The sequence below is a fragment of the Myxocyprinus asiaticus genome, chromosome 21 (genome assembly GCF_019703515.2).
Source record: "Myxocyprinus asiaticus isolate MX2 ecotype Aquarium Trade chromosome 21, UBuf_Myxa_2, whole genome shotgun sequence".
NCBI classification, from domain to species: domain Eukaryota; kingdom Metazoa; phylum Chordata; class Actinopteri; order Cypriniformes; family Catostomidae; genus Myxocyprinus; species Myxocyprinus asiaticus.
The window spans coordinates 47022169-47036371 of NC_059364.1; the positions used below are offsets into that span (position 1 = coordinate 47022169).

The following is a 14203-nucleotide window of genomic DNA, read 5'->3' on the forward strand; positions in this document are numbered from 1 at the left end:
AAGTAGGTATTCTCTCACTTTTGTTTGTTCATTCTCACCAATTTTAAGCTCTTTAAAGGGACCAACGAAATTTGTTCCACAAACAGAGCATGGCTGCTTGGCAGGACCTCTAATAATAAAGAATCTCCTGAGACTTGAGGAGGTCATTGTCTCAATCACCTTGATGTGAACTCCTCTGGTACACATGCAAGTGAACAACACCGCCCACCTCTTGCTATTGGCTTGGTCACCTCTTGTGTGCCATGAGATCACCTCCCAAGGCCCAAACACATCTAGGCTGACATAGGAGTGGGTGGATCCATTTGAAGCCTTTCCACTGGGAGGTCGGCCATCTGTTGTTCCTCCATCTTGCCTCTCAGCTTATGGCAAGTAACACACCTCTGAATAGTACTGCTAATGCATCATTTAGCTCCAATTATCCAAAAGCCATTAGATTTAATGGTGCCCTCAGTTAAATATCTGCCCTGATGCTGCACGCGTTCATGAAAATGTCTGACCAGTAAAACTAATGTGATGGTGAGCTGGGATGATGAGGGGATTTGGTTCTTTCTCTCCTAGCTCTGACTGTCTGATGCGTCCACCAACCCTCAACAAACTATTGCTGTCAATGATTGGATTTAACTTTAAAAGTGGACTATGGGAGGGAATTTCACTCGCTGAAGTGATGCATTTCAGATCATCTGGATACACTTCACGTTGTACACTCTTGATTATGATTTCCTTTGCTTTCATGAGAACCATGACAGATAAGCCCTTTGAACACAAATGCCAACCAGTGCACTGACTAGCATTGCTTGTATTGGCAAAACAATGGACAATGTGATGCAGCCGAGCCACAGCTCTGACAACTGTTCTCCAGTCTGAGAACTGCTCAAACCTTTTTGTACCTAACTGATTCACTGTGATGTGAGTAGACAGGGCTTTAACCTCTGAGTGGATTTCAACATCCCTATCTGGGTCAATGAGGTCGTATGAGGTTGGATTATCAAAGAGCTTTTTGGTGGATAGTGCAGAAATGAAGGTCCTGAGAGCCAGGTTGTGGTCTCGAGCTTGGCAGATGAATCAGATCGAGAGCCGTGATCAGTGGGATTTTGTTCAGTAGGAACATACCTCCATTGCTCAGACTGAGTAAACTGTCTTATGCACTGCACTCTGTTGCTCACATATACATGGAACCGTCTTGACTGATTATAGATGTAGCCTAACACTACTCTACTATCTGTGTAGAACCTTATTCTGCCTGGTTTTAAGTTAATCTCCTCTGTAATAAGTTCAGTCAGTTCAACAGCTAGGACCATAGCACATAGTTCCAGGCTAGGTACAGAGAGATCATGCTTTGAGGCCAGTCTTGCCTTGCCAAGGATAAATCCAACCTCTGTGTTCCCTTCTTGATCCGAGAATCAAGAATGCAACAGCAGAGAATAGCCTTCATGGAGGCATCTGGTAAGACACATATTTCTGTGTGTTTGGCTTTAGAAAGAGGAATGGATACATACATGCGTGGAATGTTCAGATTCCTCAGATCTTGCAATGAGTCACACCGCTGTGTCCATTCTTCATGCCTGTTCTCAGGAAGGGGTGTGTCCCACTCATGTGCCTGTGATGAGAGTTCTCTTTAGAGTAAATGGCCCTGAATTGTTACTGGTGCCAGGAATCCAAGGGGATCGAATGAGCTGTTCACTGTTGAAAGCACTCCTCTACGTGTGTAAAGCTTTTCAGTGTCAGGTACTTGGAATGTGAATGTGTCCAACATTAGATTCCATTGCACCCCCAAGCTGCGCTGATCAGGTAAGTCATCCGTGGATAGGTCAAGGTATTTGATGTCTTTTGCCAGGTCTTCATTTGAGAAGGCATCCATTACTTTGACCCTATTTGCAGCAATTTTATGAAGCCTGAGGTTTGAGACAGCTAGCATCTCTTGTGCCCGTTTAAGTACATTGATCACCTCTTCCTCTGTAAGAAATGACTTTAAAGCATCATCTACATAGCAATCCTGTTCAATTAATTTCCTCACATCACCGCCATGCTCTTTTTCTCCTTCTCTGGGTGAACGCCTAAGTCCCAAATACATGAACTCGCATCCTGTAGTCCACAACCTCCTTAGTCAGATCATTGTCATGATGCCACAGAAAGCTCAAAACATCACGACAGTCCTCACGGACCAAGAAGCAGTGAAACATCTGCTGTATATCGGCTGTGATAGCGACAGGATCCTTTCGAAATCTTATGAGGACACCTAACAGGCTATTGTTGAGGTCAGGGCCTGAGAGCAGTACATCATTGAGAGATACTCCATCAAACTGTGCACTAGAGTCAAATACAACACAGATTTGGTCTGGATTTTGGGGGTGATACACACCAAATGATGGAAGATACAGCACTCTTGGCCATCCCGTAGAGGAGGTGCTAGCTCTGCATAGTTATTGTCAAGTATTCTCTGCATGAACTCTGAAAAGTGATCTCTCATTATTTGTCAAGGGTGCCACAGAGAGACATGAATCGTCTTATAGCATACTCTCTGTTATTAGGCAAGCGTCTCCTTGGCTTACGAAATGGCATTGGTCTTACCCAGCTGTTACTTAAATCTTTGAAAAATTCCTCTTTCATGATGTTCAGGAATAACTGATCCTTGACTGAAGGAGCACATTTATTGTCGTCTTTGGTCTGCTGAAAGACTGACTGTCGAGGTTTGTATTTTGATAGGTATACTTGACAGCGTGGCATAAGAGATGGGTTTTGGTACCAGTTATTTTCATTAAAATTCTCCTTCACAATGATGCGACTATCGCATGGACTGAAATGGCTTGGTCTGCCATCCTCTAGAACATACGTACTCATACAGTTCACCAGAGTTGGCTTGTGACTTTTTCCTTGACACACATCTCCAATGATGAGGTCTAGTTTCTGGGCATGCGGAGCATTATGAGGGCCATTAAGTTGCTTGCAGACTTTATATGCCCTTACTATGTCTCTTCCCAGCAGAAGCAGTATTTCAGCATTTGGATCTATTGGTGGTATCTTGTCGGCTATCACTTTTAGGTGGCTATGATGCAGAGCAGCATCAGCCGTTGGTATTTCGCTTCTGTTTTCTGGCATGCTATTGCATTCTATGAGAGTAGGAACTGGGAAACTGATCTCACCATCTGCAGATTCAATGATGAACCCAGTAGCTTTTCTGCCAGCTGTTTCAGGTACTCCAGCACATGTCTTTAATGTGTATGGTGCAGAAGTTCCTTGCACACTGAACATGTAAAAAAAACTCTGATCTGGCCAGAGATCTATTGCTTTGCTCATCTATTATGGCGTAAATCCATCTTCCTTGGTTGCAACAGCCAGCAGGACAAACATTAACAATGCATATTTTAGAGCATGATTTCTCACTAAACACCTTGCCACAAACCTTGGTGCATTTTGATGTCACAGCTTCATCAGAGGATTCTTCTTTCTCCCCGCCATGCTGTGAAGGAGGCGTAGAACTGTCATGACATTAGCAGGTGAATTCCAGTCTCTGTGACACAGTAAACTGTGTAAAACTGTAAAATAAAATATAAACATTGCATAAATAAACTTACATAAAAGGTTTTGAGTCCAATTATTTCTACACATGCATTAGCATCCAGAATGTACATAAAATACAAATAAACTGAAAGACAAATGCAGACAGCAAGGCTGTTCTGAGAAACGTAGCCCTGGAAACTGAGTAGTTTGAACTGCAGAATATAAAATGACAAGCAGGGGGAGCAAAAAAATGCTACAACAATTAACCCTGGCAGGGCCAGAACAGAACCCATACTTCACCTCAGGGACGGTTCTCAGCTGTCGTTCCATCTCATAATAGGTGGTGCGCAGGGGCAGGTTTACGATTTCTGAGGCCCCAAGCAACCGACCAACTGGCCCCATTTAGAAAATATTTGCTTAAAAAATTACATAAAATGTATTTAAAATCATAATTTTAAATTCATCCTATCAACCATTGTAGCCAAGTATATTAAAAAAAAAAAAAAAATTAGGAAATAAAAATCTAGTTAAAGATAATAAATGCATGTTTGCCCACAATACAGTGATAAAAAAGCAATATTTACCTACATATATTTTTTACAAAACAACTTCACCCAGTAACATTTTGGAATTCAGTTGTTATTAATATTATAACCCAACAATTATTTATAGTTGTCCAGTTTGTCATTATAATATGATATTATTTTGAGGATTTGTTATATACAGTAGTAACATATTCTTGTCTTATTTACTTAACTTTCACCTGGAGCTTATATTCTGAAACAATCTAGACACAGTGCAACGAATGAAGCAGAACGCAGGTGTCTTGACATGCATTTTTGAAACCTGAAGCTCTTATTAACTTGACACAGTGTCTAAAAATGTGCCAGTCCTGCTTAAGACACTTAAGAAACAGCGAAACATGGTGCAGCAGTCAAGGATGTTCGTCCAGTGCGTGTTTACACAGGAAAACAATGAAAAAACAGAGCAGATGTACGCAAGAACACGTTCGATGTGAATGGCCCCTAACTCATCTGTTCATGCGTATCTGTGAGTGAAAGTGCATGGGCAAAACAAGTTCGGATGGCCTATATATTTTTTCAAAAATTACAAACCAGAACCCAACTTGAAAAACTGACCCGTCCCCGACCCAGCGGCTTCTAACGTGTATCGCGCGTGTGTACCCAGAACAGCATGTCACCTCTCAAGCAGTATTTGCGGAGCTTTCCTACCGTGGCGGAGGCACCCCCAACTTCCGGGGCTCCATGCAATTGCGTGGTTTGCATGGTGGTTAAAACCTCTACTGGTGGCGCGTTTCCTGGCAATTTCAGGAGGAAAATCCGGGAAGACGAAAACAGTTTTGTAATTGAATTTGAGCTGTTTGCCCTGACTCACCTTTCGCAGAATATCCTCTTTAACATCATAACGATGAAAACAAATCATGAACTTCGTTGGTTGTGGGCCTTCCAGACCCTCTGGGATTCCTACCAGACGGAGGTTGCTTCTTCGGGAACGGCACTCTAATTCAGTGCATTTAGTTTGTAAAGTATCTGCTTCTGGAGAGAAACAACATTTGGCTCGAGTGAGTGTAGACTGGTTGTCCAATCCGAGGTAGCAGACTCTAGACTATGTTATGTACTCTCCTTGGGTTTTAACATCCACTTTCAAGGATGAGAGTGCGTTATGCATTTCTTCTTGAATAGAGGACATTTCACCTCTAATTGCGGCGGCGTGTGCATCAAACTTTATATACACCCTCCAGCGTTTTAATTGTAGCCATAATCGCAATGCTCTCAGGTAAGGACAGCTCATCACATTTAGCTGATTCCGGCGATGAGCCACTACTAGCAATGGCTGAGTCAGTCTTGTTTTGTCGTTGGCTTTTCGTAGACATGGTATTAACCCAGATAAAGGCTAAGAGATCAGGTACAGTTGTTGTAGGAATCACCTATAATTGTGCAAAATGCAAAAGATAGCATTGTATACCATATTGAGGCAACTTTTAAAAAGTGGTTTGCAAAGCTCTTGACTTTGTGACCTCACATGGCAGACACTAAACCGGAACTGCCTAATGCTGATTTTCTTGATAAAAAATATAATCGTGCCTGGTACAGGTGTATTTAAGGGCTAGAAATAGCAATTTAGCTTAGCATAAAGCTAAATGTCCACATGACAATTTTCACATTCCTGTTTTATTTCTATTTCTTCTGCTCCAAACTTACTTCAAACTTACTTCTCTGTCTGCTCATATAAATGTAACACATCTTAAAGTCTTTCACCGCTGTTCAAATGCTCCTCGGATCGCAAAAGTTTTTAACTGAATAGACTCAATATTAAATTAAACAAATGAGAATAAAATGCAGTAATCTCTTCAGTAATCAAAATACTTTTTGAATGTAACTGTATTCTGATTACCAATGATTTAAATTGTAACTGTAGTGGAATACAGTTACTAATATTTTGTATTTTAAATACGTAATGTCAAGAATGGTAGAAAGAGGGACCCAAACACAGGAGGCAAAGTACTGGGCTTTATTAAAATAAAAACAGAATACAAACAAAACCTCTGATGATGGAGGGAAAAAATAAAGACAAGAAGCATGTAAATAAATAACAGAAAACTAACAAAACCAAAATGCTTGCAAAAACTCTCACAGGGGAGAATACCATTTTCTATTCGTATGAAAAACATTCTTCAAAAATGTGACCTAAAAAAATCCCTCTGGCAGTTGGATGAATCTACAGTGAACATAAAGCACATTCTGTTTTAAAATCAGAATTGCAGTATTTGGTATCCCTGATTATATTGAGGGTCAATGGTCCAACTCACCATCTTTCATGGTTCATACAGCGGTGTCTTTTTTCTTCTAGAGCACAAGTTCCACAGTCACAGGCTCTTTTCCTGGCCCCATTCCTTCCAAAACTCCCTTTTGCCAAGGTTCCATCATCTCCATGAGACCTCAATGCATGTGTATTAGTCCACAAGCCTGTGTGTCCACTAGCCCACCAGCAACCAAGCTTTCATATCTCACCTGCTGGAGTTTTAAGTTGTTTCCTGTGTCTTCACTTCTTTAAACAGGCAGCTCATGGAGAACCAGATTGGAACTGTGGAGCGTGGCGTGTTTGATGACATGAGAGAGCTGGAGAGACTGTAAGTGTTGTGGGAATCAACATTAACTCAGTATTAGGATAATTAATAACTTTTACCTCATTGTAGAGGGTAAATCCACAAAAAAAAAAAAAAAAAAAAAAAAAAACTCTCCTGGACTTTAATGCAAGTTTTTTTCCACAAACAAAAAAAAACAAAAAAAAAACTCTCCTGGACTTTAATGCAAGTAAGCTTAAGTGTGTAATTTTTTCATTGTTAAAATATTTTTTTCAATCCCAGTTTATTATGCAGAGACAACTACAAGTAAGCCATTTGTAGTAATGGCGCTATACAAATTGCTCTGTTTTTTTGTTTTTTTTGGGGGGGGGGGTTCCCCTTTTTCTCCCAATTTGGAATGCCCAATTCCCAATGTGCTTTTAAGTCCTCATGGTCGCGTAGTGATTCGCCTCATTCCGGGTGGTGGAGGACGAATCCCAGTTGCCTCCGCATCTGAGACCGTAAACCTGCGCATCTTATCACGTGGCTTGTTGAGCGTGTTGCCACGGAGACATAGCGCATGTGGAGGCTTCACGCCATCCACCGCGGCAACCACACTCAACTCACCACGCGCCCCACCGAGAATGAACCACATTATAGCGACCACAAGGCGTTTACCCCATGTGACTCTACCCTCCCTAGCAACCGGGCCAATTTGGTTGCTTCGGAGACCTGGCTGGAGTCACTCAGCACGCCCTGGGATTCGAATTAGCGAGCTAGCAAGCTCTAGGGGTGGTAGCCAGCATATTTTACCACTGAGCTACTCAGGCCCCCCCAAATTGCTCTGTTTGTTTTGAGTGGCCCAACCAGCCCAACACAGCATCATTGGCTTGACTAATGGCATGAGTTTGGGGCGGGACTATCTGTTTGTTTGATCAAAGAGAGACGGGGGAGTGTTTGAAAACAATACTTATTTTTGCATTCTTTTTAGTGAAGCTAGTGGCACAGAAATTACTCACTTAAGCATTATTGCCTTCAGTCTTTTAAGATGGTTTTAGAAATCCATCGGGACCTTCCTGTGACTTTATAATGAGTGTTCCTCTGGTGTGTTAGTAACATCTGGTTCCAGATGTCTTCTTGAGCACGACACAGAGCGCCCTCTATACTCCAGGGCAGTTGGATGTAACTTGATTACAAAGTAATCTAATTTCTGAAATGTAATTACTCTCAAAACCAGTGTAAGGGAATACTTAAAAAAATAATCAGATTACATTTACTGACTTTGTTACATTGCAATTATATTACTTGGGTTACACATTTTAAAATAATATTATTTACATGGTACAGTACACATTTAAAACATGATTTACATTTATACATACATTTGTTTCTATTTCTCTGACAGCTGATGGGTGAAAGCCCCTAACGACTGATTGTAAATTAGAAACTCTATGGCTTGTGTTCAACAAAGAACGAGGAAATACAGACATAATTTTGAGAACATTTAGTCGTTGTCAATCATTCTTCAATCTATTACAGCCAGTTTGTTGTTTAGTAGACACTTTTATCAAAATAATTTTGCAGTACATTTACAGTAGGTTCAGTCCCCCTGGACTAAGAATGAGACTAAAGGCTGATTTATGCTTCTGCATCGAATCTACAGCGTAGGCTCCACGTAGTGGCCAATGCGTTAGTTTACAATTATAGTTCAGTCATCGGTGTCACATTTTTTACACAGTCAAAATGCTAATTATACATTCATTAATAAACAAATTTGTGGATTCAAAAGTATGTTTTTAATTATTGTAGCATTAAAAACAAGTTCAATGTATGTGAACATGTTGAAATTTAGGTAGACTACATGTTATTTATTATACATGTTGGCTGCATTGCAGGGAGCAAATAAATGAGAAAAATACTGTATGCTTTCTCTTGAGTCTTAAATAATAATAATAAATACATATTTTGGCATACTTTTGAAGTTCCGTACTGAACACTAAATGGGTGTCGTTTTAAAGACTTTACAATGCATATAGGCAATATAACCAACTTTTATCAGGTGATTTTTAATTTGATGACAATTAAGAAGTTCTTTTTCCATAACTTATGAAATATGATTATTTAGTGTACACATTACTGTCAAACATACGGTCAAATCATTGTGCAGATCGGAGAGTTTGCAAGTAGAATACAACACATATTATTTCACATATCAAATTAATATCAAGTAAAAGCCCTGAGAAAAAAAAAGAAAAGCTTTTAGAGTTTATAAGCTGTAAACCTATATCTTTTTTCGCATTTCTCGTCTTCATGGAACACAAACAGAACAAAAACAGCAGATGCTCCCAACTTTAATGGTTACGAATCCAAATACAATGTGATATGATGCACAGATATTGAAATAATCTAGGTAAAATGTGACACTACCTCAGATATCATTGCCATCATCCTGGGGGGCAGTCTCTGGCTACAAAGTGCACCAATCACTGATGTTGTGGTCTGCGTCGACGCGACGCGCAGTTACGCAGAGGTGCCCATCAGGCTACGGCATATGCTACAGCATAGGTTCAATGCAGAAGAATCAGCCTTAAGTGTCTTGATCAAGGATACAATGATGATGGTTGCTTCTTGCAGGGCTCTAACCACCAACCTTCTGGTGAGCAGCCCTGAGCTTTAGCCCCTATTCTGCCTTCTTGAGGCATTTACTGAGATCTTTATGCAAAACAATCCTTTGATCATAGATATGAGTTTGCTAACCTCAGTCAGTTACACACTAGTTGCTCAGTCTGTGTATGTGTGTGTTTCTTCTTTTCTAAGCCGTCTGAACAGGAACCAACTTCACCAGCTTCCAGAGCTTCTGTTTCAGAAGAATGCGGCTCTGTCGAGACTGTAAGTCCCTTTTTCTACATTTTGTGGCTTGGTTTTCAGGTCACTGGTATGATATGCTGATTATTTCAGTTCATGTCAGAGATTTATTATAGTGTGATAGCACTGTTTAGACACAGTACACACAGTTATAAAAATCAGTTTCTAGAGTGAAAGACTGTCAGATTTAGATAGGCTTTCAGGACTCTTCCTGGAAAGAGACACTCTGTTGTGTGCCGTTGGGAATATGCGGACTGACTGATTTTTTCTGTTTCCTGCCTTTGTAAATTGGCACAATGAGATTTCATAAATTGTTGATTTTTTATGATTTATACAGTGAGAGCAACAGAGAAACCGTAAAGCCATCTGAAAGAAGTGGAAGCCAAAAAAAGATATTTAAAAAACACTGAAATATTCAGAACGAGTGGGACATGGAATTTAATGACATTGAGGGAGACAGTGGGAGAGATGAAAGGAGGGCAAAACACACAGTTCTCCATGTACAACAGATTCTAAATTTCGCTCTCTTGTAATATTCATGGACAGTATTCACTGTGAAATATAAAAAATGAAGAGGCTTTGACTCAGCGGGCAGCAGGAGTGACAATTTTTCAATGTTTCAGAGAAGGAAAAACAGCCCCATCCCTCTGGACTGAAATAATGAGCAACTGTCTCTTACTCATAATAACCTGCTCTGTTAAACACGCTTGTTTGAGAAATTATGGATAGATATGACATGCATAAGTCATTACACAATTGTCTGGTTCTATAAAAAATGTACATGATCAAGGAATGTGCGAGCTGTGAAGACATCTCGGGTTTATTAATGAGACATGAGAAACTGCAGACTGCTCGGTTTCTGCTTTTCTTCTCCACCAGCCAATCACAAAAACTTAGTGCCAACATTTTGATATATTCTAGATGTAACGAGCTCTGAAAACCCCTTTCTAGAGCTCATACCCAAAACATGTTTTATTTTATTGCTTGATGTCATCGAGCATACCGGATCACATGGGAGGTGCCAATAAAACAGTTTGACAATGGTCTTCAGCATTTTCACATTCTCATGACCTCTCTGGATTACACATGCAGCAGGAAGATGATTTACCTGGTCTCTTATTAGGGTGCATTCCCAGCAACAATCTTCTCCCAAAAACAACATGCCTTTTTCCAAGGTCTGAAGGCATTTTTGACTTTTTGTTTTATCTTATTGTACATGCATTGGAACTACAAATGTAGGCCTCGGTATCACACACAAATGCTTATGCTTATGAGTCTTTATCAAACCACGTATCCTTCCAATTTCAAAGTGCTCCATTTTCAGCCTGATCTCCTGCAAATTCTTGCAAAATGACATGATGTGGCTCATTGCACGTATGGTGGCAATTCCGAGGTGAAATGTCCACTGTGCTAACTAAACTGGTTAGTACTGGTACCCCGGTCCTTTGCATCGCAAGTGCAATGCTCTATCAGTCGAGCTACTGCTTGAGTTGATTGCGTTTGAATAGGCTTGTAAATGAAGTTGCTTATGTACTGCAAACAATAAATGTATCGCCTTACAAGTTACACACAATAGTAAAAGTGTTAAGATGTCATAAAGTAGCATTGTGTGAGGAACAGAGTGAAAAGTGTTTATGAACTGATAATCTAATACTTGTGATTTATGTGAAAGTGAATAAAAGCTGTTGTTGTTGTTGTTGTTGTACCAGCTCTAGTGTTTATTTCACCAGGAAATTGCCACAATATGTTCAACAAGCAATATATATATATATAAATTATAATTACATGGGTGGGTCATACACCAGCTAAGCAACTACCACTGAGACGAAAGGTAATGCTAATGGGTAGCTGTATTAAGGACCTTTTTAGTGTTTACCGCTGTTGCTGCCCCAGATTTAAAGTCACTATGTACAGTGCTGATGCATGTTGCCAGTCAGACTGCAAGGTTATGCCCAACAATGCCACTGAAACAAGTCACAAAATTAAAAATGTCACCCCATTTTTGTTTGATTGAGAGTTGCTTCTGGACTTTGATCGGTGCTACATATTTTGAAATGGGAACAAACGTTGTAAATCACGCATTTAACATTTTTCCTTAATAGATCGTTGCTGTCCTTCTGTAGTGTGTAGAGTGTTTGGGTGAGGTGTCTCTGTAATTTCTAGCAGTAAGAGGTCTTCTCCCATGCAGCATTCATATTCTCTTCATTACCATCTGAGCTCTCATCTACTGTATGTCTTTGTGAGGAGGATGTGGGAGGCTGGCAGTAACTACAGGTGAACCCTGCAGGGACACAGCTTTCTGGCTACTGGAATAACTACGTCCTTGTTCTTGGCCCAGTTAGACAGGAAAGTGGTGCCTTTGACTTAGTGCAGTGCTTTGCCTTTCATGCCAAGTAGATGTTGAAGTCTATGAAGAATAAATGCTATTCCTTCCAAACAGACAAACTTTGTTTTGTAATTATTTCTGAGCATATTTGTTTTGTTATTGGTGACATAAGGTATCTGAACATGCTGAAGAATTCACGTCCTGTGAGGCTGTGAAAAAATAATGCTACAGTAGGTAAATAGCTTTTCTCTCAGCGAGTGTTTGCTCTGACAGTGTGCACTGAGGTTGAGAGATGTGATTTTCAAATTCAGTTGCCATGGACTGTACAAGCCTCGTCATATAGACCTGGACTGAATCCAGGGCAAAGTGTCCTTGCTAGCTCACTCTCAGAAATCTCTAAAGGTAAGACACTTGCAAGTTGTTCATAGTGCTTTTGCTTTCTTGGTGGAGACTTGATGGGAGAAATATGTTTTGTGTCCTGAATGAAACTGTGCCATGATTCAAATAATTCAAATCATCCAAGTAGCACATGTCCACATCTCTGTTTTACACATTATCAGGTAGACTTGTACAAGAAGCGTGCTTGTGTATGCAGTTGAACTGTGGTTTTAGTGGAGGTCATGAGTAGGGATGGGAATAGTAAGGAATTTAAATGAATAGTTCACCCAAAAATGACAATTCTGTCATAATTTACTCACCCTCATGTTGTTCCAATCCTGTATGACTTTCTTCTGCAGAACATAAAAAGAGAAATTTGAATGAATATCTCAGCCCATAGTTTCAATACAGTGGTATTGGATAGTCATAGAATTTAAGTCATTTTTCAGTAAAAATCTTGACTTCTGTTGTGAGCCACAGTTAATGAACTTTTCCCAAGAATGGACAATGTTTGAAGAACAATTTTTATTGCATTCACTACTCTGAAACCTGTTGTCAAATGAAGAGATCGTTTCAGCTTTCAACAGAACAGTAATGTCAAAACAGAAATACATTGTATTCTTGGGGAAAAAAACAACAACTACAACAGTAGTTCACTCGTTCACATTTAGTGTATCTAGCAACTTTGTTGTCTCTCTTAAACCAATACTTTAGATTTAGGCGAGAGGGCCTCAGCCGTCAAGCTCCCCTTTAAAATGTACTGACCAAATGGTGTTTGCTAAGCAAAATCCCACACTGAAGGTCATGTCCCACTTCTACAGCAGTGACATAGACTATGAGCATGGATGGAGGGAGCCCTGCTTCCAAAAGCTCCTGTAAGAAGTATAGCACCATGTGCACAGAGCAATGCACTAGGTCCTTGCCCTGGGAGGAACACCAGGCAACAAAAAGGGGCCATTTCAAAGCGTAGATCCACCTCTTCTGTGCAACCAGCAACACAGTGTCCTTGTCTTCCTGAACCTTGCACAACACTTGATGTAGCAAGTGAACAGGAGGGATTGCATACCTTCATTTCGCTGGCCATTTCCTGAACAAGGGCATCCACTTTGGTTTCCCCAAATACCTCCCAAATAATTTGAACCATTTGAGGATTCCCTGGGTCTGACTTCCTGTGGCAAGAGCAGGTCTGCTCTGCAATTCAGGTGACTGGGAATGTGCACTGCATGTAGAGAGATGAGATGCTTCTCACTTCAGAGGAGAATACGACGTGCCAGAGACAAAACTGGGCACAAACAAACTACCCCTTGGCAATTTTTGTATGACACAGCCATGGTAATGTCCTTACAGATCAGAGCATGAAAGCCAATACACTCTTCACCCAATTGACTTTGAGGCCCAAGTGTTCCAAATGCGTAAGAGACAGATCCCTGTGCTTACATACTAACTCGTCCGACTGCGCTAACAGTAGCAAATTGTCGAGGTAGTTCATGACGTGGATGCCGCTCAGCCTCAGCGAAGCCAACACAGTGTCAACACACTTGGTAAAAGTGTTTCACTTGTTTTAAGATCCTCCAATAACTTTTTTCATCAATATTTTGGCTAAATTTAAAGGTCAGGGCTAACCCTAACCCTTTCTTCAACTTTTGTTTTTCCCACATCAAGCAGGCTTGATGATGCATTAACGTGATACAGAAAGCTAATTGGCTGAAATGTTATTAATGCCAGGAGGCAAATGTAATTTTGCTTCTGTTTTGCTTTTTTTGGCTACATTTTGGACAGAAGCAGATGACATGTTGCATCATTTGAATGTTAATTTGAATAACTTTATTAAGTTTACTAATGAGTGGAGCTTTTATGCTGTTAACCTCCTCTGGCATTCATACAGATTCATACAGTCACTCAAACTCACCTGGGCTACCATGAATGAAAGTAAAATAAAACAAAAAACTTATTTTTACATTAAAGGCATCTGAGTTGTACATGATAGTTGGTAAATTGATTAAAATAACTGTTAATTTTATGACTTTTGTTGTTACATTGATTTTGAATAA

The 14203-nt window shown here is 40.2% G+C and overlaps 1 protein-coding gene across 2 annotated transcripts in view; it reads left to right on the forward strand.

Annotated features, from left to right (window-relative positions):
- LOC127411723 (slit homolog 1 protein-like) overlaps positions 1-14203 on the forward strand; it is a 180612-nt gene that overhangs the window by 25342 nt on the left and 141067 nt on the right. For both annotated transcript variants that reach the window (XM_051647428.1, XM_051647430.1), the window contains exons 3-4: positions 6578-6649; positions 9401-9472. In XM_051647428.1, the coding sequence (XP_051503388.1) occupies positions 6578-6649; positions 9401-9472 (144 nt within the window). The remainder of the gene's footprint in view (positions 1-6577; positions 6650-9400; positions 9473-14203) is intronic.